General features: G+C 38.9%; 1 protein-coding gene across 2 annotated transcripts; it reads left to right on the top strand.

The window, feature by feature from the left end:
* The first annotated feature begins 726 nt into the window (after positions 1-726).
* On the top strand, positions 727-21,685 carry LOC118332413 (lysosome membrane protein 2-like). 2 transcript variants are annotated; one of them, XM_035667682.1, is made up of 13 exons: positions 727-1,265; positions 7,859-8,016; positions 9,064-9,211; positions 9,383-9,574; positions 9,714-9,805; positions 10,712-10,831; positions 14,190-14,368; positions 17,027-17,145; positions 17,479-17,552; positions 17,668-17,719; positions 18,655-18,807; positions 18,970-19,011; positions 19,332-21,685. In XM_035667682.1, exons 1-13 carry the CDS (start codon positions 1,143-1,145, stop codon positions 19,440-19,442), a joined length of 1,563 nt encoding a protein of 520 aa, XP_035523575.1. In that variant the 5' UTR covers positions 727-1,142; the 3' UTR covers positions 19,443-21,685. The 2 variants fall into 2 exon arrangements, with proteins under 2 accessions (XP_035523575.1, XP_035523576.1); XM_035667683.1 differs by lacking the exon at positions 18,970-19,011 and having other exon boundaries at positions 728-1,265.
* Positions 21,686-22,296: the final 611 nt, after the last annotated feature.

Below are 22,296 nucleotides of genomic sequence, written 5' to 3'. Positions count from 1 at the left end.
AGAGAACTTCCTTCACCATTGCTTATTTTCATGAGGCATTGTTGGAGGTTGGAGTTTTCAGAAAGTGCAGAAAGCACCTGTCACACCTCTTCATCTGTCTATCCACTGTCAACTTCTTCCTCAGATTCAATTCAATTTCAGTTCATTATGCTTTAGTAGAGTGTGACAAGGGCAACGTTGCCCAAGCATTAATATGTTCAATTCAATAAAAAATGCATTCATAAAATCAAAGAAAACGGCTCAGGAAATATTAAACACTTGCTCTGTGTGTTGAAGACAACATCAAGTCTTTGTGGTTTGGTGGTGAGGAGCTTTTGAAGCCGGAAGTGTAGTGTAAAGCAACCGACTTGTTGCTTATACTGCATTTGTTGATGTAGTATAGATACGGCGCTGTGTTTATAAAACAAACGCCTACAATTACCAGACATTAACCGTGAAAGCATAGTAAACAACTGTTGACTGTGTGATCACCACGGTAGCGTAAACAAAGGCAGATAATTACACCACACTTACGCCTCTCAGCCTAAAAGCTGCAACAGAGCTGTAAACTTTTATTAAAAAATTATTTAACCGGGTGTCCTTGAAGCGCGCACCAAAGGCGCAGGCGCATGCGCGTGTACGGCCACAGTCCCACCCCACGGGGGGGCACAAACTCGTGAACCAATCAGCGTCCTCCTCGCTCGGAGGGAGGGCGCGGGACTTCACGGCTGTCTACAAATACTTCGTGGCATATGTTTTTTTTTGTTGTCTTGTATACGCTTTTAGGCTGCTGCCACCTCAGACCGATTTAACCCCGGCTACACTTTTATGGTTAACCACTTCAGACACACACAAAAAAACTTTACGCTTCGGTAACTTCTGGAAACCGGCGAGCTGACAGACACAACCGTTACTCCAGCCCAGAAGAAACTTCTCAACAACAACAACAACAACAACAAAAAGGGAGAGAAGCAGCGTGGCAAGAAGAAGTGTGGAGCTCCTTGATATCACAGCCTGAGCAGACACATCTCTCTCTCTCTCTGCTGCTCTCAACGGACGGACGCTACAGTTTTCATTCATCCAGAAAAGGAGCCCACCGCGCAGCCCCATCTCTCTCTCTCTCTCTGTGTGTGTGTGTGTGTGTTTGGCTACCACCTGCAGACATGACAAGAAGATCCTGCACGATATATGCGGTCGGGATCATCTGTGCCACCCTGCTGGTCGTTGGGTTTGGCTTGGTTGTGGGTCAAGTTTTCCGCACGTTAATGCACAACCGCCTCAAGAAGGTAAAAAAAAAAAAAACTAAACACCAAACTTTTATAAAGCAATTTGAATGAGAAAACATTGTTCTAATGATGGGATTACACTGTGTGCTGTCCCTATCTTTAGTGCAGACCGTTACACTCATTACATTACAGGTCAGTGAGATCACACCAGGGGGCTTTGACTCAAATGCTCACTGCATTGTGATTCAAATGTGCCAAAGAAAATGAACAATAACACACTTAGCAGTCCAGACTTTGTCGTCTTCTCTGCTGCTGTTTGTTTATTAGCATTAACTTTATGGTTTGTGGTTAATTGACATTAATGGGTTGTGTGTCGAAGGAGTGGCTCAAACTCTTGGAGATGGAGGAGGATATTGAGAGCTCAGCGACCTTTATTGTGCAGTCAGTGCTTTCTTTTCCCCCCACAATTAGATTAGTCAGCCACTTTTTGTTTCAGTCACAGGTCCATTTCCATTTCCATGCATTCAGTCAGATGGTAGATCCAAAGAAATCCCTAATGGCCCAGTGATTTGTGTCTCTGCCTGCAGTAATTGCCATTATGACAGGAGTTGGCTCCGAGGCAAATTCCACAGCTAAGAACAAGGGAGTGCCTGGTCAGTATCGCTTGTTCTTGGTATTGGTCAGCACACATCACAAGAAAAAAGCTTGAAGTCCACTGCTGAGAGGAAATCAGTGCATAACGAGAAAAAGTTAAACTTTCTGAATCAATGGGAACTTTTGTCCACGCCACTGAACTACCTGTCAGCAAAGATGTAGTTTGTAATTGAGTGGAGCTGGTCACACGTTACGCGCTGATGTGGTTTGATTTACAAAGCCTCACTCAGAGAGATTACTGAAATTCATGTATTAATACGGGTAATTAGAGTTAAGCAGCATGATCTGAACTCTGAAGAACAGCCTCCAAAATAAATATGTGAGAGGTAAAGAGGTCATCTTCTGTTCATGACGTTAATGACATCATTTCCTTTGAGGGAAAAAATATTGAATATAAAGTTTCAACTTCTTATTATTTTCATTCTACATTAATTATTTGGTCTATAAAATGTCAGAAATTGTGAAAAATGTCTCTAAAACACTTGAAACACAATATTTTTTTTGCTTTAAAATTGGCTCAAACAATGAATCGATTATTTCAGTAGCCGTTATCGGCTTATCGATTAATCGACTAATCGTTTCATGTTTAATTAAAAATTGATAAGTCACACTGTAAATGAATCTGCAGATTTATTTTCTGTATGTAAATTAATTATTTGGTGCAAACACTTTAGGAAATAGGACTATCCCTGACTAAAGATTTTCCTAGTTCTTTAGTAGTCGTTCAATATTGTATTAGTAAGGGGAAACAGCAGTAATTACCAGCAGGGAGACTGAACGTTTAGTTCATAGTGAGAAAATGTTTCCTTTATTTGACTCACAATCAAAAACCCAACTTTGCACCCGGGAAACTTCCACTATGTTGAGTGACATGCAGTGTCTTTGGTGAACAGTGAATGTATTTCTAAATTTGCTTGTTATTTATTTAATTTTTGCGTTTGTCAAAGTCGTGATCATGTTTTCTTCTTTACTTGCTTGTGTTTCCTGAAGTCTTGAGGAAAAGCAGTGGCTGATGATGAAAGGTTTCTATAAATTGTTTACAGATGAGCTGAGATTAATGTAAAAGAAGCGTGTTAACAAGTGAAGTTTTCTCAGTTGTGGCCCTCAACTTGGCAAATGCATCTTGTTGTTTGATCTATAATGGGAGTGCCGATAGCAGCTGCTCACGGCTGGTTAGCTCAGTTAGTTCTGACCACTGGTAGCTGTATTCTGGTACACTGAGCTGTAACCAGTGTGTCACTCTAGCTGGCGATCCCTAAATGATTCCTCTGCCGCATTTCATTTTTCAAATTAGCCAGGAAGGAGGGAGCTAGCAGATTTTAGGGGTTTAGTTACATTTTATTGGACCAGTGTGAAGGATTTAGCGCCACAGCTGACGTCTGTATTTGACGACCTGGGAATGAGAACGGGCTGTTCTATGCAGGAGAAACTATGGTGGCCGTGAAAATAGCAGAAAAGTACGAAAGACCCTCTCTAGAGCCGGTGTTTAGTTTAGTACGTTCTGGGCTACCGTAGAAACGTGGCGGTTCAACATGGCGAACTCCATGGTAGTCTCATTCTAAGGTAACATAACCACAAGAATTCCTATATTCAGGTGATTATACATTAATGAAAACATAGTTATCTGTATTATATTCCATTTCTCCTAAACGTTACACACTGGACCTTTAAGTAAACATCGATATTCATTCAGCAAATACAGACATCTGTAGTAGTTCTGTTCGGGTTGCATCAGTAAACATGTTTGAGAAGTTTTTGGGTTTTTTTTTTTTTTACATTTACACTAATGAACTTCATACCTTTGATCAAAAAGTCCTGAGATTTCCTGGATTTCAAATATTTCAGACTGTGTTAGTAAGTCAAGTTCAAAGCTTTCCCAGAAGGTTCACTTTACTTTGATAACAGAGTAAGCATGAAACTACTGCTGGCCCTCGTTCAGTGTTATCATATGGCACACCTTCATCCTTATTTTCATATCCAACCTGCTTCTTCATAACAGGTATCAGATGGCTTTTACCAGAGAGGCTTAGTATTGACTTTAGAGGTTAGGACTCATATTCTCAAGGCGTTCTAGTGCTGGGAATTGGACCTAATGCAGAAAATTGTTCAATTGAAAGAAAATTACATTTTCTTTGACTTTTATAATTGTTTCTAAGGCAATTGGCAGCAGGAGATATCAGTATGTTAATCATATGCTGCAGATGCATGGCAGTGCTTGAAATCGAGACCATCGGGCAAAAGGCGAGAAATATATTCAAATATATTGTAATTGATTCCCTCAGAGTAATTGCAGTCCAAGGCTCTTCTGCCAGAAATGCCGGGGTCTCTCCCTCTCCTCAGGCAGTCATTAGGTGTGGCTGGAGGGGTATGTTTGACCTTCTTCTTTATCTCTGGATATCTGGATTAGTGTGTTGCTGTAGCTTATGTGTAAATACTTAGTTTGAGCTTGTAAATACTTAAATAGTTTGCTTGATCTTCTCACTTCCTTGTACATTTTAAACTTTTTACTTGAGTACTACCACTGAGTTTGCAATTATTTGGCTAAATACTAAGAAAGTGTGTGCATACCTGCCGGAAACAGGTATTCATTTACACTGCATTTATTAAACAGTTAGAAATAAACAATAAACAGTAACTTAACAAATGACTAAAAGAATGGTGAAAACTGATTGTGGCCAAACACCTAGGATGATTTAAATGTTTTATTCAGATATAAGAGCAGGGAACAACTAGCAGAACTTCCAAGACCAAAGTGAGCCAATAAAGTGATGTGAGTTACCAAAACTAAGTTATTAAACTATATTTATTATGTAGAAAGAAAGAAAAGCACTTTAATTTGGGACAATGGTTGTTCTGGGGGAAGTCTGGGGAGCTGAATTCGGAACAGGGATGATGTTTGACCACGCCTGTTGACCACGTTGTTGGGAGTAACTGATAAAATAAATACAAAACGTTTACTGGCAGTTCAGTCTTGTTTAACAACCATATTTACGTACAAGCAGTTCAGATTCTGTGTATAACTCCAAACTATGTGTAAATGTGGTATGCTGTTATGTAGAGGTCATGGCTGCTGACATTTCTGAACTAGTTTGGTGCTGATGCTTTTCAGAGTAAATTTAGAGTGTGTGTATGAAGGTCTGTTAACTGAGTAATAACACATGCTGGCTGACCTTAGCTGACATTGCCTTCAAAAATGAAATTGCTTCATCTTTTGGTTTCTATTCAGCAGTCTTACTAATCTCTCACATTGTTTTATACATGCAGAGTCAGAGAAACATATTAAAAGCATTCATTAAGTAGTTTCTGCCTCTTAAGGGTAACAATTACATGAACAGGCAGACATATATGTATGTAAAAGAATCTTGTCAAAGGTTTTAATTGTAATACAAAGTCTCACTCAGTAAAATGTGCGTGTGGGGGGTGTTGAGGCACATGCTTATCCCTTACACACAGACACGGATAGTTATTTATTGGCCTGGCAGTGTGATTTATTTCAGCTGTATTTAGCCCTGCCCTTACCCCAGTTGCACCAGTGAAGGATCTCATTCCATAGAGACGCGCCCAGCAGTAGACTCTCTTTGTGTGTTAAGCCTCTTTCACACTGCAAGGTTTATTGGGAAAGTGGCTGGGTTGGCAGCCCCTCAGCTTCCATGTGAGTCAAGAGGGGTGAGTATGCAATGACCTGCTGATGGCTGAGGTGATGGTGAAAAATGACTTGTCCCTGATGAGGAATTTGGTAATTTTACATAGACTAGACATAGTGGTTAGCGGTGCCTTTCTGGTCGTCTGCTGAGTTTCAGCTTTGACAGAAACATTTTTAACAATACAGAGTTTTTATTCTCAATTTAACTAATTATTTTAAGCCAGGAAGGCCACCTCTAAAAGGGGAAGTGTTTGGCTTTATTCTGGAGCTTTTTGACACTAGAGGGAAAGGGGCCATTAGAATCAAATGGATTTATACCACTGGAAAAATGAATATCCTGTTCAGGGAAAGTTTTGACATGACGATGATTGAGACCAAACACCTAGGATGATTTGAGTTTGTTATTCAGATATAAGAGCAGAGAACAACTAGCAGAACTTCCATGGCAGACCAGAGTGAGTCAATGAAGTGATGTGAGTTACTGAAACAAAATTATTAAACTACATTTATTATGTAAAATCAAAAAAGAATTTCAATTTGGGACAATGGTAAGTCTGAGGCAGTGGAAAGTAGCGTTTTTCTGCTCCCCAAAAGTGAAGCCAAAACTCTTATCGCCCCCCGTTGGCTGACAGAAGTATCGTTACCCTGCTGCCTGCCTGTTAGCATATGGGACATGGACCAAACTAATAAAATCACGTCAAATAAATTTCTGTCATTTTAGTGCTCGTCATGCTGATGTATTGTGTGTTTGCTTTTAATCAGATATGTATTGCTATAAAAAGGGGGTTTCTCAGATTCAGTTGGGCAGATGTATGGGAAGGACTTTGATAACCCCAATCAATACTGTGCAGACTCTGGCGCCAGATGATGCCACCAGCGCAAGATAGCAACGGCTGTATCTGAGATATTTTCACTTTTGTACAGTGGGAAGAAGTGGAGATGCGTCGTATGCAGTCTATAGCCACTACAGCCAATGCCCGCAGTTGGCCCCCTGAGAGTTATGGTCAATATAAAACCGAATTGACCATAATGTGCCTTTCATGGGTTCTGTAACAGCAGCTTGTGCATCACGACTGGAGGATTTAATGAATAGCCTCTCGCTGTGGCCCGGTGTTATTCACGTATATGTTTTTGCCTGTCTCAACATCAAAGCGCTAGCAGTATGTGTATTTGTGTATTCACCTGCTACATGTGTTTTCAAATAGGGAGTGGTGTAAGAGTAGCTGTGGTAAGTAGTGAGATAAGAGGGTTCCTTTGTTCCTGTTTTCCACGCTGTATTTCATGTAGCACGCTGGGAGGGTTACCATATTGATTGTCTGAAGCATGAAAGGATGACATAGAAAGACCATGCTCTTCCTTCCTCAATCTAAGGTGACAGCTTTATTGTCCTTGGCTACTCAGCTAAACTTTTGTCTCTGAACCAGAAGAAGGGACCCCAAAGTAGGAGGTGGGCTGTACTCCCCCGAAATAATGGGACTCGTTGGTGTGTTCAACTCTTTTGGGCTCATTTTATACTGTAGTACTGCTTTTAACTTTAACACAAATCTGACACAATTAGGCCAAAGTGAGATTTCCCCATGATGTGTGTTGTCAAAAGAAATACTAATCCTCTCGCCCCCTTCCTTCTCCTCTCACCCCTTATGCTTTCCACTCCCTCAAAAGATTCCCGCAATGAATCAGGTCATCCTTGTCCAGAGGCAATGGCATCTGCTGTGACAACTTTCTAGCAAACTGTGTAATGAAACAGGGTAGTACACATTGTGTGCCTGCGCTGTATTTCCAAGGCCTCATAAGGTTCAGTACAGAGGAATGTGGCTCAGATCATTAAGGTCGCAGTCCTGTGCAACCAGTAGGCATCCAGCTCTCTGCATCACATGATATGTCAGCGCCTCTCCCTGAGTGCCTGTCGTCATTGGCAACCGCTGACAATGAAACCGTGGAAGGGTCTCCCCTAATACCATTCATGTGTGCAGCCAATGCTCTTGTCTGACGCTCAGACAGCAGCTCCCCTCCACGACCCCCCAAGGTTGTTTTTGTTCTCTGGCTTGTTTTTACAGATTGTGGAAGCTCCATGTTCAAAACATGTGTTTCGCCATTGCAAAACCTTTTTGCACCTGCACAGAAAATGCATCAACTAAAAGCTAACAAAATAAAAACACTTCTGTTTACAATAAACTCATATATGGAGCAGGAGTGTGTTTTATTTTTTGTGTGTATCATATTTGAACTGTTTCCGCATTAATTTGAAACTGAAATGTCGCCTTTCACAACCACATGTATTTGTCTGAATGAATTATCTTTGATCTAATTATTATGAATTATTATTTAAACTCATATATACTTAATGTCTCAACAGGAGCTCGTTTTGGTAGAGGGCAGCCGTGTGTTTGAGTCATGGAAAACCCCTCCCCCTCCTGTCTACATGGAGTATTTCTTCTTCAACGTGACCAATGTGGATGAGTTCCTTGGAGGGGCCAAGCCAGAGGTCAAGCAGGTTGGACCCTACACATACAGGTAGGGCACGCAGAAGGGTCTTAAACCTGCTTTCTATGTAAGAGCCAGCAGTAGGAGCTCCATTGGCCACAATAAAAAGCAATACCATGCAGTCTTATGGAGAAATGACCATACTCATCACTTGATTCCTTAGCTCAGTAAACAGTTTCCGAATGAGTTTATGGTCTCAATCGCTAGTTTCAAGTCTTCTTCTATACAGCATTATGTTCATTTAGTAAATTATGGTCCAATTTAGAGTAAAATAGACGCAGGGTATGCTTTAGAGCGTGGCTACCTTGTGATTGACGAGTCATTCTCAGTTCTCAGTCAGTTTTGCACCTTTTTTAATGTAGGAGTTGATTGTTATTTTTTTCACAAGGTTTCTTCCTGCAGTGCTGTTGAAATGTGGCCGCTATTTGCTCAGCACCTATGTAAACTGAACAAGGGACATCAGCTTCTGCCTGTCTGCTTCCTCTCTTTTGGTCTATGAAGCCACTCTTACTTTAAGCTTAAAAAGGTGGCAATGGTTAATTTTATTTTTCATTTATAAGCTTAAAGATCAGACAGCGATATATACACTATGTTGTTTCCTATGCTGTCCAGTATGTCATGTGAGTCCTGACAATAAACTTTATGTCGATTAGTCATTTGCAGTTGCTTCTAATGCACCCACTGAAACCCTTAAATAAATATCAAGGTTCACTGCTGCAGCACCAAAAATGTTACAACAGCCCCAGTGCGCGTCAGGATAATCTACCCCTAACCTCTAAATGTTTGGATTACCTAATCTCAAACGGATGTTGCGTTAAAAAAAGAATTTCACTCAACACTCATTCATTTTTAATTATTTGTATTGGTATGAATGAAATTGATATGGGTTGTTTAGAAGTTGTTATATTTGTTAAAAAAAAGTATTTACAGAATTGTACTTTTGATACCAAGAGAAGAGATATTGACACATTTTACCCATAAAAAAGGACATTATCTGTCCTGGATACTTATTTCAGCCAAGTACTTGCTTACTACTAAAAAAGAAAGAAAATCTTACATTTTATTGTGTTTTCCCAGGGAGTACAGGTATAAGGACAATGTGAGCATGGTTGAAAATGGCACCAAGGTGTCTGCATACACTATCAAAAGCTTTGTGTTCCTGAGAGAGAAGTCTGTGGGTGACCCAACTGAGGATATGATCACCACTGTAAACATCCCTGCTTGGGTGAGTCATCAACTAAAGGTCTTAGACAAGTAGAGGAAAGTGTAAATCCAAGTGGGTGAAAGTAGAGTGTGTATTCAGTAACTTCTTTCTACATTTTGTTTCTGGTTTCCTCAATCCAACCTCTATCAATCCCACCCTCTACCTCACCTCTCATTCTTTTCCATCTCTCAGGCTGTAATGACAAAGTTGAAAGGGAGTTTCTTCAAGTCCAGCTTGGTGTCGATGTGGATGAACGCTATCGGGTCCGGTATCTTCACTACTCGTACTGTTCAGGAATTGCTGTGGGGCTACGAAGACCCCTTGCTGGTCCGTGTCTCCGCCTCCAATCCTGAAGTGGAGAAGGTCTTTGGCCTCATGTACAAGGCATGTACAGCTCTACAAATAATAAAAGCTGATGAACCTCAGCTGGATGTTGTTATTGGAAGATATTTTAATTGGGTTTTGAGATATTTTGTGTGTTTTTTAACACATTTTAATGACTTCAATCTTTGGATCTATTTAGAAAAATGGAAGTCATAGCGGGGAATTCGTCTACCACACTGGGGAGCAGAACTACATGGATTATGGCCGCGTCGCAACATGGAAAGGAGAAAGGTGGCACTGTTGCACAAACACACACTCCCCCTCTGTCTTCATCCACTGTAATGAGACTTCATTGGGTAATCATTGGATTTAAAATGTTCTCAAATCTACTGCTTTCTGCCAATAATTAGGGAGTACTGGCTGGCTATCTCTGGTTGTGTGTCTTTTGGTCTGGGCTGCTGGCCCACAGTAGCGGGTACTGGGCAGGACATCCTGATATTCGGAATGCCTTAATAATGGCTTGTTATTGACCTTTCTTATCACATTTTATTCTCTTATTTTCCCTTTAGTCTCTAGATACACTTCTTATTCCTGGCAAAGCATTTTTTTCAACAATGACAGATAAAAACATGTTTGATCATCAAAACATTTCATTCTTATTTACTGTTATCAAGATGGAGATCATTATGTTGTTGACATTGAATGTACAAAACAGCACACGCAGCCAAAAATCAACAAAACATTGTTATTGTGACTTACTATGAGTATTTTTGTGTTTTTTTGTGTTTGTGTTTTCTTTTTAATTTTTTGGGCAAAAGGGTAATAATTAACTCCTTAATATCTGTTCAGGACAGAGTTAAGAGGCAGAGCAAACACTGGGAATGGTTGGAAGACCAATTCTATGGTTGATTAAATGTCTTCCTTGTGTGCCTTTGGTCACCTAGAAACTAGCATAGCTGTAACACAATCTGACATATCAGGGATTTCCAATGTTTTCATCACTAGTAAAACTGATATTAAAAAGTAAAACCTGGAGTGGGACTATTATATGAACATGCATACATTTCAGTTCTCAAATGAATCCCCTCTTTATAAACATTAAGCTTTTTTTATTGCATAATTGTTGGGCATCATCTCTGGATACAATTTTAAAAAGACATTAAAAGCTCATGTTTGTGACGATATGTTGTTTTGCAGCAAGCTGAACTTCTGGACGTCCGACCAAAGCAACAACATCAATGGATCCGATGGAAGTGCTTTTCATTCTCTGCTGAGCAAGGATGAACGCATTTATATCTTCACTCCAGACCTCTGCAGGTACACTTGCACCACAGCACCTCCCTGCAGCTAATGCTCCCATTTGGCATCACTTTTAGATATGTAAATAACCGCACTCAATAATTGCTATTACATTTTCTTACAAGTGAGTTATTATTCTATTTGTTCCAAATCCACAATACGAGACGGGATCATCACATAATCAGGATGATTTTGTGGTCCTCTCTCTTGAAAGTGGAAAAGGATAAAGGAAATATTGGATCCAAGGTGTCAAGAACAATCAGAGTTCACCTGCTGATATAGGAGCTGTCTGCTCCTGCTGTCGCTTTGTATCTCACTCCTTACTTTCACTCTCTGCCCACTTCTTGCATTTTGCACCGTGGCTGCAGGAGGCTGAGCTGTCCCCCTTATCTGTCTGTGTGCTGTCGTTCTCCCTCTCTATCTATGTGCTGTCCTCATCTGACTGGTGCGAAAAAATCTAAAAACTTTATTGACGGATGAAAGTTTCGGAGTCTGCGTCTAAACATGAGTGACACAACATGAGGTTGTGGTTATTTTTAGATTTCTCCCACTGTTACCCATATATTCCATATATGATATTTTACTTTAGGATGTTGTGGTTATGATAGATTATGAAGCAATGTCTATTTCTGGTATATGACCTGGTCTGAAAATGTTGGACTCAACTCACGGCATGATGAGGGGCTTTTATGTCTGGTATGGAAATACGTTCACAGGCCTTGGATCCCATGGATTGTTATCATAACATCCTGATCACTTACAAGCAGCACCACAGGTGATGTCTGTTTTCTCACCAAGTCTTTACAACCTATACTGTGGAGGCTTTTTGAAACACTAACATGCCAGTTTCCAGGAAACACTCTATGGAAAGGCTTACCTAAAGAGGAATGCGCAGTAATGAAGATAGCAGGTGGGTGAGTGAGGAGGGGGAAGGACAACCGTGAGAGCGAAAATAAAAACATGAAATACAAAAACCCCTAAAGCATTGTTGATTTGTGTTGAGCACATATTCAGCAGTGGCAAAGAAAAGTTGTTAAGATTTCTGTTCTTGACCAGCTGGAACAAATCATTATTTCATTATGCTTTCCATGTGAAATTTGAAAAAAGTCAAGTAGTTCAAAGTAATGTTTGCCAGATAGTGTTCACTGCTAATGCTTATAAGGACATTCTGGTTGTTGGAGGATCCTCTGGAGGCGTTCCAAATCAGGACCTCATTGAAATCTTGAGCAATGTTAAAGAGAATTGCCTCCCAGAGTGACTAACTGATGAATAGCTCCTTGGAGTCTTATTTCGCAAATTCTAAGTCTAACACTGAAACTGTGTACTTCTTCTAGCTGATGATGAGAGCTTTAGAAAAAGTTTAGAAAATAACCCTGAGCTTAAAAAACACAAGCTGCTTCAGACATGTTCTCCTCTTTGGCGAGCGTGGAAAGAATCTGTTGGAGAGGCTTGGTTGTACCTTTGAGTCTGATTGGACGTAAGTCAAAAACCCTCTCCCAAAGGTTTACACTTTCACCTACTTACTCCTCACATGGGGGGTTCATCATGGCTGTCTGTGTTATTGTGACCAAAGGGAAGGCTCCCGTCCTGTTTCCTGCACTTTATGCCATAATTTAAAGAGGAAATGTTCCATTAAGTTTTATGTGTCACCCTTTCACACAGTTTGGCAGTTTGGCAGTTTGACAGGTTTGTTTTTCTTGCTAAGCCCCTGTAAGAGTAGCCTAACACGTGTGTAGAACATGTCTTTAGTTAAATGACTTCTGGGACTGATCTGTAGGATAAAAAAAGTGTGAGAATTCCCATCTGTGACCTGACGAGTAGTGACCCTTTGCTCCAGTAACTGACAGCTGAGCCAGAGAAATCTCAAGTTTTTGATGAATTGCAGACAGGTGTCATTGTTCAAATACCAACTTGCCTTTTGCCATACATTAATCTTTGCTCTAGCTATAATCCTTCATTTAAAAGACTGCAATTGCAATAAATTCTGACCAACAATTGTCCAAAAAGATTAAAAAAATAATACTAATACTAAATGAAATAAAATAAAAACAAACTATAAATACAAAGTATAGTAGAACAAAATTTAAGAATGACACAGAATAGATAAATTAATAAATAACTTGTTGCCATAGTGGTCTTAGTCGCCCCAAATCATGACAGCAACCAAGACTGCTGTTCCTCAGCTACACTATAAACTTCAGTGAAAGTTTCATGCAGATTTAAATCATGTACATTCCCCCAACACTCCTCTTTCAATTCTCTTTGAACATTTTGACAACTATAATACATAATCTCATCAGGTGTGGCAAATATTGGCTCCCACACAATGAAAGGATTCCCAAAGAACCTCATCTTAGCTTCATTTATCTGAAATTAATTCTCGCTGTTACAGTCTCTCGTGCCCAGCAGTACAAGGCTGAGGCTTCCAGCATCCTGTTATAGTGAAGAAACACATGAGGGTTTTTACTTAGCTTCTTTCACAAAGGCCAAGGGAAAGGTCTGTACAGTATTGTTACACGAATGGTGGGCCGTGTAGCAAAGAGCCGCATCCTCCCGGCCAGTTGGCAGACACTGTATAGACCCCTTTGTTCTAACTAAGAATCATCGGGATTCCCTAAGCAGAACAGAACTGCAGATATATAGAGCGAGTATAGAGGAGGAACTGCTCTCAATAATGTAATTCCCTTGGAAGCTGTAAAAACATTAAAACATAATTGTCCCAGAACAAAAGGAATGTCAACACCACCGGAACTAGCATTATTCCCTCAATGTGTTTGTAATGAAAGAAATACTCCCAACAGGATTTCAGCATAATGGCGTACCCCGCCAGCTTCTCTCTTCATAATCGTCATAATTCAACACTGAATTATGGGTTCGGCCTCGCAATCTGACTTCTTGTGCTTTTAGTGGCCATTTCATTGTTTACTCAGGGAGATCATACGAGGAGAGGTTGTGTTTGCTAGTGAACAGGTGTCTCAGGAGCCAACACCAGTAGAATGGGAATTTGTGTATTTGTATGTATTTATTCTGTGCAGCAAACCACTAATGTGAAATATAATTACTTTGACACCGAGCAGCACTCAGCTAATGAGTGTTTGTGTGTCTCCATCTGGAAATGGTTTTAATATTAATGCACTAGACATATGTAGACATATTATTACGGTAATTCTGTAAAGCTTCATGCTGCCTCCACCAATCCCTGTGGAGGATTCGATGCAATATTCCTTTTGTTTTCATATTTTATGCATATTCTTTTAACAGTTGCATTTTGAGTTTCAAGTAAATCGAATATTGACAATAAAGAGAAAAAGGATCATAAATAAGAAAACTGATTTTATTTAATGTTTTCCTGTAATGTGCTTGCTTTACTCTCCAGGTCGATCTACATGGAGTTTGAGAAAGATGTAGAGGTGAAAGGAATCCCAGCCTACCGCTTCACACCACCACGTTCTGTTTTGGCCAGCAAAGAGGAGAACCCGGCCAATGAGGGTTTCTGCGTCAGCCGACAAGAGTGTCTGGGAACTGGCCTTCTTAAAGTCAGTCCCTGTCGGAAAGGTAAATGTCAGCTTGTGCAGCGTATTTTTTCTCACCCACACTTCTGTTCTTTCACATGCCACTCTCAAAATGCTCACTTCTGCACCCACTACTCGTTGTACCTGCCATGAATTCAACATTTCATTATTCTCCAGTCTTCCGTTTCTTTAATTTGCTGTACTTCCTAAACAAAGCCTCTGTGCTTACACTCTGACCTAATGAACACGTCACTTATAATTTGAAAGCTACCTAAGATTGTTGTTTTTTGATCTGTTCTTTCTCCTTTCTACCAAGCCCATTTAAACACATTTTCTTACTATCAGTCAAATCCTCCTTTTGTTTTCCTTCCCACTATCACCAGCACTAATACCCTCTAAATGACCCATGTGACACAGCTCTCCAGCCCCCTCCACAACTCAGGCACCATCTGACCATGACTTGCCCAGTAGCTGGAGGGGCGTTAAGCCCTGTCACCTGATTCTGGCCTTGAATATGATCACACATTACCTTAGTGCCCAAATTGTTTCAGTTCTTAAAGATTATTATTCCCCTGTGAAAGAACAATACCAGTGTTTTAACATGTTTTACACATTTTGCAGAACAATATGAATAGTGCTGACAAAAATGGCGGCAGTCCACATAAATGTGAAGCATACTTGACTTGTAGTAAATGTATGCATGATAATAATAATGATCGAGGTCATGACACAAATTTAGTCCAGCCAATAACAGGCATTTTATTCTACTCAGCAGAAAAGGATTTAAAAGAGCGTGCAGAGGGTTAAGTTCAGGGTGAGGTGTTGAGGAATGAACACAACGATTAAAGTATACCGATACAAATATGTGTGTGTGTGTGTTTGCGCTACATTGACCTTGTGGGTTGTCACGGGAACAGCCTCTCAGGTGACTGTGGGTGTCCAATGTTTTTGTCAAACGTCTGTTGCCAAACACAAGAGCAGGAAAACTGTCACCTCTGCCCCACTTCATCAGCACCTCTTAACTGTGGCACCATCTGACCTTGTTGTTGCTGCTGAGACACAAGGGCCTCTCGCCAAGCTGAACTACTTTGTGTTTTTGTTGAACAACAGACTGATTTGACAGAATGACTCCATCCGACATTACATAGGTGGAAAGTGACCAAAAATCACTTAACATATTGCATTAACGCAATGTTCCCTGTTGACAATATGAGGAAGGAACAAGATTCTTTATCTGGACATCAGATATGACCCTTAATTTTTGGTGTGTGGGCTGGAGTCTTTTTGTGTACCAATTGTTTTCTCTTTTTTTTGGGGGGGAAGAATGACCCATAGTAACACGCAGTGTGTCCTGCGGCAGAGGTCATATTTTATCTCTTTGTCTCTTGAGGACTCTTCCCAAATGCTCTGTAGTTCGATATGTTCTGATTAGATTATACATCAAACAGCAGGAAATGTGATATTTGGATGAAAGTTTTCTTTGCTGCTACTTTGATTACCATCTCAACCTTTGGAATGATGAAAGGTCTACCATCATCTGTCAGTCTGTGTCTAGATATATTATGTTGAACAAGAAGGCTACATAGAAACTACATGCTTGTTCTTCAGTTTCCCTACAGGAAAGACTGACATTCTTGAATGAATTTAAATAATGTACCCCCTTTGAAAATATACTTCACATACTACATTTTTGGTAGAAAAAAAAAGATAAGAACATAAAGAGGTACAATACATCGCTGCAAGATCAGTGTCTGATTTATTTAACAACACAAATGATCAATTTCATAGAATCCATCACTAAATTCATGCCAAACCAATTTTTTGGCATCATTATGAAATAAAACAGCCGTCTAGTTGCACTGAACTGTGTTCCACTATAAATTTAGTGAGAAACATGTGCTCGTGCTTCACTGAAGATCTTTGTCATTGTCCGTGTCAGGCAGACAACTGCAGTAATTAAACTCTTTTCCAGGCACAGTCTGTTTCTTTGCTTTGTTTTCATCATAGACGTTGCTGCTCCCAGTGAACTAAAATCATCACGAACATGATTGTGTGTGTTGCTTTCTTTTTCTTCTTCTTCCGTGAGGTTCAGAATCAGAATCAGAAATACTTTAATAAGGTTTTGCAGCAGCTGACAGTTTACAGCAGTTAATTGCATTTAATTACATTTAAAATGTAATAAATATAAAATGTGGTTTATCAAACATGCATTTATAGTTTTAATTGAACTCGATACAACATTTTTAAAATTAACATTTTAAAAAGAAATCTGAACGACCCCCTGCAGTACTCTAAATTCCCTCTAGGATAGAAGTACCTAAGAAAGGTACAAGTAACTGAGAAACACTGCTTTAAGATATTGAGATCATATTAATATTGCCATTAATTATTGCCAGTGTCATTTGATGATATCTATATTGACATAAGAATACTGAATTAGCCAAATTAATTAGTTATACCCCGTTATGGAGGCGTATGGCATCTCAAGAGAAATTCATTAAATCATAATTAGAGATGAGGTAACATTGCCACAGAGAATGCAGCACACAGTTTGTCATAGTTGACATTTGCTCCACTTAATAAATCGGATTTGCTGTGACTCATTTATTTACAGTAGATATATACATCATGCTTTGCTCAGCTTAATGTTGTTACTTCACTTTTTGTTTCTCTCCTTCTGTCCTCTGTCCTCCTCACACAGGTGCCCCAGTGGTCGCCTCCTTTCCTCATTTTCATTTAGCAGACAGTAAATACGTGGATGCCATTGAGGGAATGACCCCTCAAAGGGAGCATCACCAAACGTACCTCGACCTTAACCCGGTAGGCCACCAGGACACCATCTGTCAGCCTCAAATGTACCTTTTTACTCTGCAGTTATGATGAGAAACATTAAAGCTGCGACTCATCATTTAAATCTACTATTAAAATATGTAGGAGCAACTCATTTAATCAAATTGTGTTGAAAGGAATACCATGCCACATTAGAAACTACTACTACACCACCTAGTGGCATATAAGTAGTAGTACAGAAGTGTAAAATCTACATTGGTTTTTATCAACATTGTACTCAGTAGAGTACAGTACAGTCAAGATAGTGTCATAGATTTCATTTTGTTTTTTGTTTGTTGATTTACGTTATTTTTTTGCATGCAGACCACTGGAGTGATTGTGCGTGCAAATAAGAGAGCACAGGTAAACATCTTGATCAGCAGGATCTCAGGATTCCCGTAAGTATCTGCATCCAAACACAAACCAAACACTATTATTACTATTATGCACCGGTGCATGTGTGTCTGTACTGCACATGATTGCTTCACGCTCTTTTCATTGTATCCATAACAGGAAAACTAGAGGACTGAACGAAACCATCTTTCCCGTCATGTTCCTCAATGAGGTAGGAAACTGTTAAAGATGTGCTGAAACAGACACTGACAGTCACCATAAGTTAGTGACATTATGAGTTAGTGAATCCTCATGATGTTATTATATTTTATGAACAAAATGTATGTTTTTCCTGTTTTTCTTGATGAATTTGAGGCAAAATCTATGCAAAGTTCTTTGCATAGTCATATCGGTGCAAAATCCATGTACGGAAATCCACTGTATTGGCTGCCATATGGATAATCTGTACTTTTTTTCTCTCTTAGTGACTAAAATGCAACTATCAACTAATTTAAAAAGGCAATATTCAAATATATTATTAATATATAGACTACAATATAATATGTTATATTGTATTTAATTCCCATACATACTGCTCAGTGTAATTGCAGTCCAAGGCTCTTTTGCCAAAAGGGCCGGGGTCTCTCCCTCTCCTCAGGCAGTCAGTAGGTGTAGCAGGTGGGGCACATTTGACCTTCTCTCTCACTCTTTATCTCCGGATCCCTGGATTAGTGTGTCGTCCTATGAGTCCGATAGCTTATGTGTACAAAGTTAGTTTGAGCTTGTAAATATTTAAATACTTTGATCTTCTCCCTTTGTAAATATTTCAATGTCCCTGTAGTGACTTTGAGAGTATTTGGCTGAATAATAATAATGTTCAAAGTATGGGCAGGTAAATTTCCATCGCTGTCAGAAATAAACAAGAAACAGTAACTGACCAGAGTGAGTCAACAAAGTGATTTGAGTTAATAAACTAAATATTTATTGTGTAGAAAGGAAAAGAAACTTCAAATTGGTGGTTAAGTCTGGGAGGTTCATTTTGAAACCAAATTTCAATAACATGAATCAGGACTAAACCAGAAGAAAGTAATCAAGCTAAACAGGTCACTAGTAAGTAATAAGGTTTCCTCTTCATAATGTATCTGTCACATTGTCTCTAATACACAGAGTGTGGTGATTGATGATGTGTCTGCTGCGAGAGTACAAAAGCTGCTGCTGATTGTCACTCTAGTGTCAAACTTCCCGCTCATTATTGTGGGACTGGGTACCATTATGCTCATAGTCTTCATCATCCTTCTGGCCCGGGCTCGCAAGCAGGAGGTATGACCCCCCTTCTTACCTGATTTTATTATTATAACATTGCTATTTGCATGCTTTGTCCCAGTAAGTAATTGGTTTTAATCGTTTGCATAATTCATTTAATTGCTTAACCACACACTAATGGCCCTGTGCATGTATTTATCACTGTGTGTCTCTGTGCAGAATGAAGTTAAACGCATTGTGTTTACCAAGCCTCTTTATGCTGTAAGTCAATACTGTTACTTTGCATGTTTTTTTTTGTTTGTTTTTATATTCTCTTCACTTTATCAAAGCTGTCTTACTATATTGAGTCTTTATTGCTCATATGCATCTTTAATCTAATTTTTCAATATGCATTTTGATGACTTTCACCAACAGTAAACATATTGTGTTTTAACACATTAACATAATGGAGCAACACTAAATCTGAACTGTAAAAAACATCACTAGCAAAGGAAGATCTGTTGATTACAGTTATACCTGTACAAAGCAAGATGAGTTGAGTTTTTAATATTGTTCTTCATATCCTCAATCTTCCACTACAGGCGTCCACTGAAGACGACACTTCTTACTCTCCAGTCAGCGACAAGGAAAAGGAAGATCCTCAAAATGGAACCTTTATTGGTTTGACACCTAAAGCTGACCCACAAGCTTGAGGGGGGAGGGAGTGTTTAGATGGGGGCTTTGTACATCGACAGCCCTCAGAATTACTAATAGGGATATGGGTTTTCAGGAGAGACAAAAATCCACCGTAGAAAATTGTCAATATTGCCATTATAATTGGAAATCTCAGGGGGAGAATAGGTGTAGAGGAGGAAGAACATGTTTTTAGTCTCAAATATAATGTACTGCATGTACTTAATTTTCGCCACGGACAGCTACCTGAAGTCAACGTCTAGCACACTGTATTGTCAGAAAAGAAAAAGATATTGATTAGAAAGCACTGTGTGTCAAAGGCAACGTTTTTGCTGTTTGGTTAAATCAGTTGCTGATAATGTAAAATTAATGAAAACAAACTGCAGTTCTCTAATGAGTAGAGATGTAGAGCGCACTTCGTAGTGGTCCAAAACAAACTAAACACACCCTTTAAACCTCTGGTGAGGGATATATTTTAGTGCTGTGGCCTCGCCTCATTCTCTGTTTGCCTAGAATAGATCTTGTCTTTAGATTTCAGCGATTGAGTATTATGTAACAGGGCATAGAGGAGGATGATGGGACCAGGGTAATGAAGTCCACAAAATGTGAGTTTTTTAGGTATCATACGTCACTCTCAGGGGGGCTTTCTGCTTAGATACTATCAAACATTGTTAAAGCAGGAGAGAGGAGCAAAATATACAGAAAGTCTTCATTTTATCAGACTTTTCAAACATTTCAGTATTATTTGATCATTAACTAAATGTTACAGAACATTTGTATTCTTTTCTTACTGTGCACTGTATTTAGAGGGTTCCCGTCACACATCGTTATTGCCGTACCAGAAAAACCTTCCGAGTATGGAATATTTTTGTATATATACAGTGTAAGATGTGTTGGACTGCGTACATTCCTCTCAGTGTATGATGGGAATGAATATCAAGACAAAACACTGTATGTTTTGGATACTTTCATTTTGTAACATCAGAAGTCCTCCTCATTTTTTGTAAATGTTAATGTAGACGTGTTTAAATGAGTAAGATTTTAAGCTAGAGCTTTATAAGGATTGACACTTTTATTGGCTGTCTGAAGCCCCGAACATGACAGGGTTTTATGGCTGAAACGATGATTCATGCTGACAGTATTTTTGCCCTTTATAGCTGCTTGTACCACCTATTATTGCCATATCAAAATGTAATTAATCTTATTATCATTTGAAAATCTGCTTTTGTGAAGCTGTTGTTGAAGGCCTTAGCATTGTTAGTGTTGAGTATGACAACCAACAAACCTTATGTCAGATATTATGTCAGGTGTCCAGCCATTGCAAGTCAAAACTCATGGGTTCAGTATGAAGAAACAATGTAGCTGTGCCTTTTTAAAGAATCAATGTTACTGGATTTCTATAGCCTTTTATAGTTTTCACATATTTTGTGAAAAGAAAATATGTCGTACCAACAAACCTACTCTCAAGTTCATATCGTTTTCTTCCAGATACCAAACAAAGCCGAGCGTGAAACTGTTATTATAGTTTCTTTGTAGCCGGCAGGATCAAACTGCACTTTGAAAATGCTCTGCTTGGATGATAGATTGTTGTACAGGGCTACAGCTTTCTCACTCAAGTCTGGTGAAAGTATTTAGACTGATTTCAGGTGCCATTTATTTGTATTGTAAAGAATGCTGCACAATTACTTCATTTGAACTGTGATGAGCTCAGCTTTTTATCACTGCTCTTACTTTTAGTTGTAACATTGAAACGATGAATGAGTTCCTTCGTACCACCTTGTCATTACATGCACTAATAATCAGCAATGACTATATCACACAATAGTGGAGAAGCTATAACATGTTTCATTTAGAGATTTTTGATTTTACTATTAGTGTTTGATGTATATTGTACAATAAGAAATCTGAATGAAAGTAGAAGACGTTATGAAGAGTTCCTAATGTAGTTTCATCAGAAATTGAGATGGGATGGTGAATGAATGAATAGTTTTTAATTAAAAAAACACAGTATTAAACAATATTAGTGTAGTGGTTAAAGGTTATAAATTATTTTGTTACGATGGTAAAACCAAAACACAGAAAGCACCATATATGAAGTGTACACTGAGCTTCTTTGTGCCATACTTTGATTACAGATTGTACTTTCTGAAGTTATCGTTACTGCTATAGCCACATATTCTTCATAATTGTCAGCTTGTTTTGAAATGTTGACCATTAATACTGTTTTTACTGTGTACGCAAAAATAAAAGTAGTTTCAGTAAACATGTCTCATCATTTTTTTCAGTTTGGTTCTCATTTTAGGGAAGTACAAAATTAGAAATCCTTACACTTGCTTTCCAGATTAGACAATGTACTGCTAAAATGAAAGAAAGTTTATAATTTAAGTTATTTATAACGTAAATTTTACTTTTTTAAATTGGAATTTGAATGAAAATATGAAACATCTGAGTAAAGGAAAAACAGACTCCACATCAACAGGCATGCTGTGATGCCACAGAAGAATTATATATAAGAGTCCAGTGTTCCATACAAGTCTAAATCATTGGCTCTGTGTGGTCAGGTTCTGTTGTAATGTTAGTCTCTTTGTTTTGTTTTTAGGAGAAATCCTGCTGATATTAGATCAGAGAGATTGAAAAGGTGGCAGAATGCTACATATAATAATAATTATTACTATTTGCACATTATATACTATACTAGTTTCAGACACAGTTGAGCACTTTTAATTTAAAAACACATTTTTCACATTTCCTACTGTAATATTTAATTTTATATACACAGTCTTGCTTAGGCCTGCTATGCTTATTGTTATGCATTAAAATACCACCGCAAATTCCTGGCAATAAAATTAAAAAAACACAAAGTAGCTTTTTACA

This window comes from Morone saxatilis, unplaced genomic scaffold (genome assembly GCF_004916995.1).
Source record: "Morone saxatilis isolate NCDOM2014 unplaced genomic scaffold, NCSU_SB_2.0 Contig21, whole genome shotgun sequence".
Taxonomy (NCBI): domain Eukaryota; kingdom Metazoa; phylum Chordata; class Actinopteri; family Moronidae; genus Morone; species Morone saxatilis.
Note: the sequence above shows the minus strand (reverse complement) of the source record. Positions and strands in the feature narration are given on the sequence as shown.

Coding starts and splice junctions, on each gene's coding strand:
- LOC118332413 (XM_035667682.1), top strand. CDS start 1,143: ATGACAAGAAGATCCTGCACGATATATGCGGTCGGGATCATCTGTGCC. Junction 9,806..10,711: donor GCAACATGGAAAGGAGAAAG/GTGGCACTGTTG, acceptor GTTGTTTTGCAG/CAAGCTGAACTTCTGGACGT. Junction 10,832..14,189: donor TTCACTCCAGACCTCTGCAG/GTACACTTGCAC, acceptor TTTACTCTCCAG/GTCGATCTACATGGAGTTTG.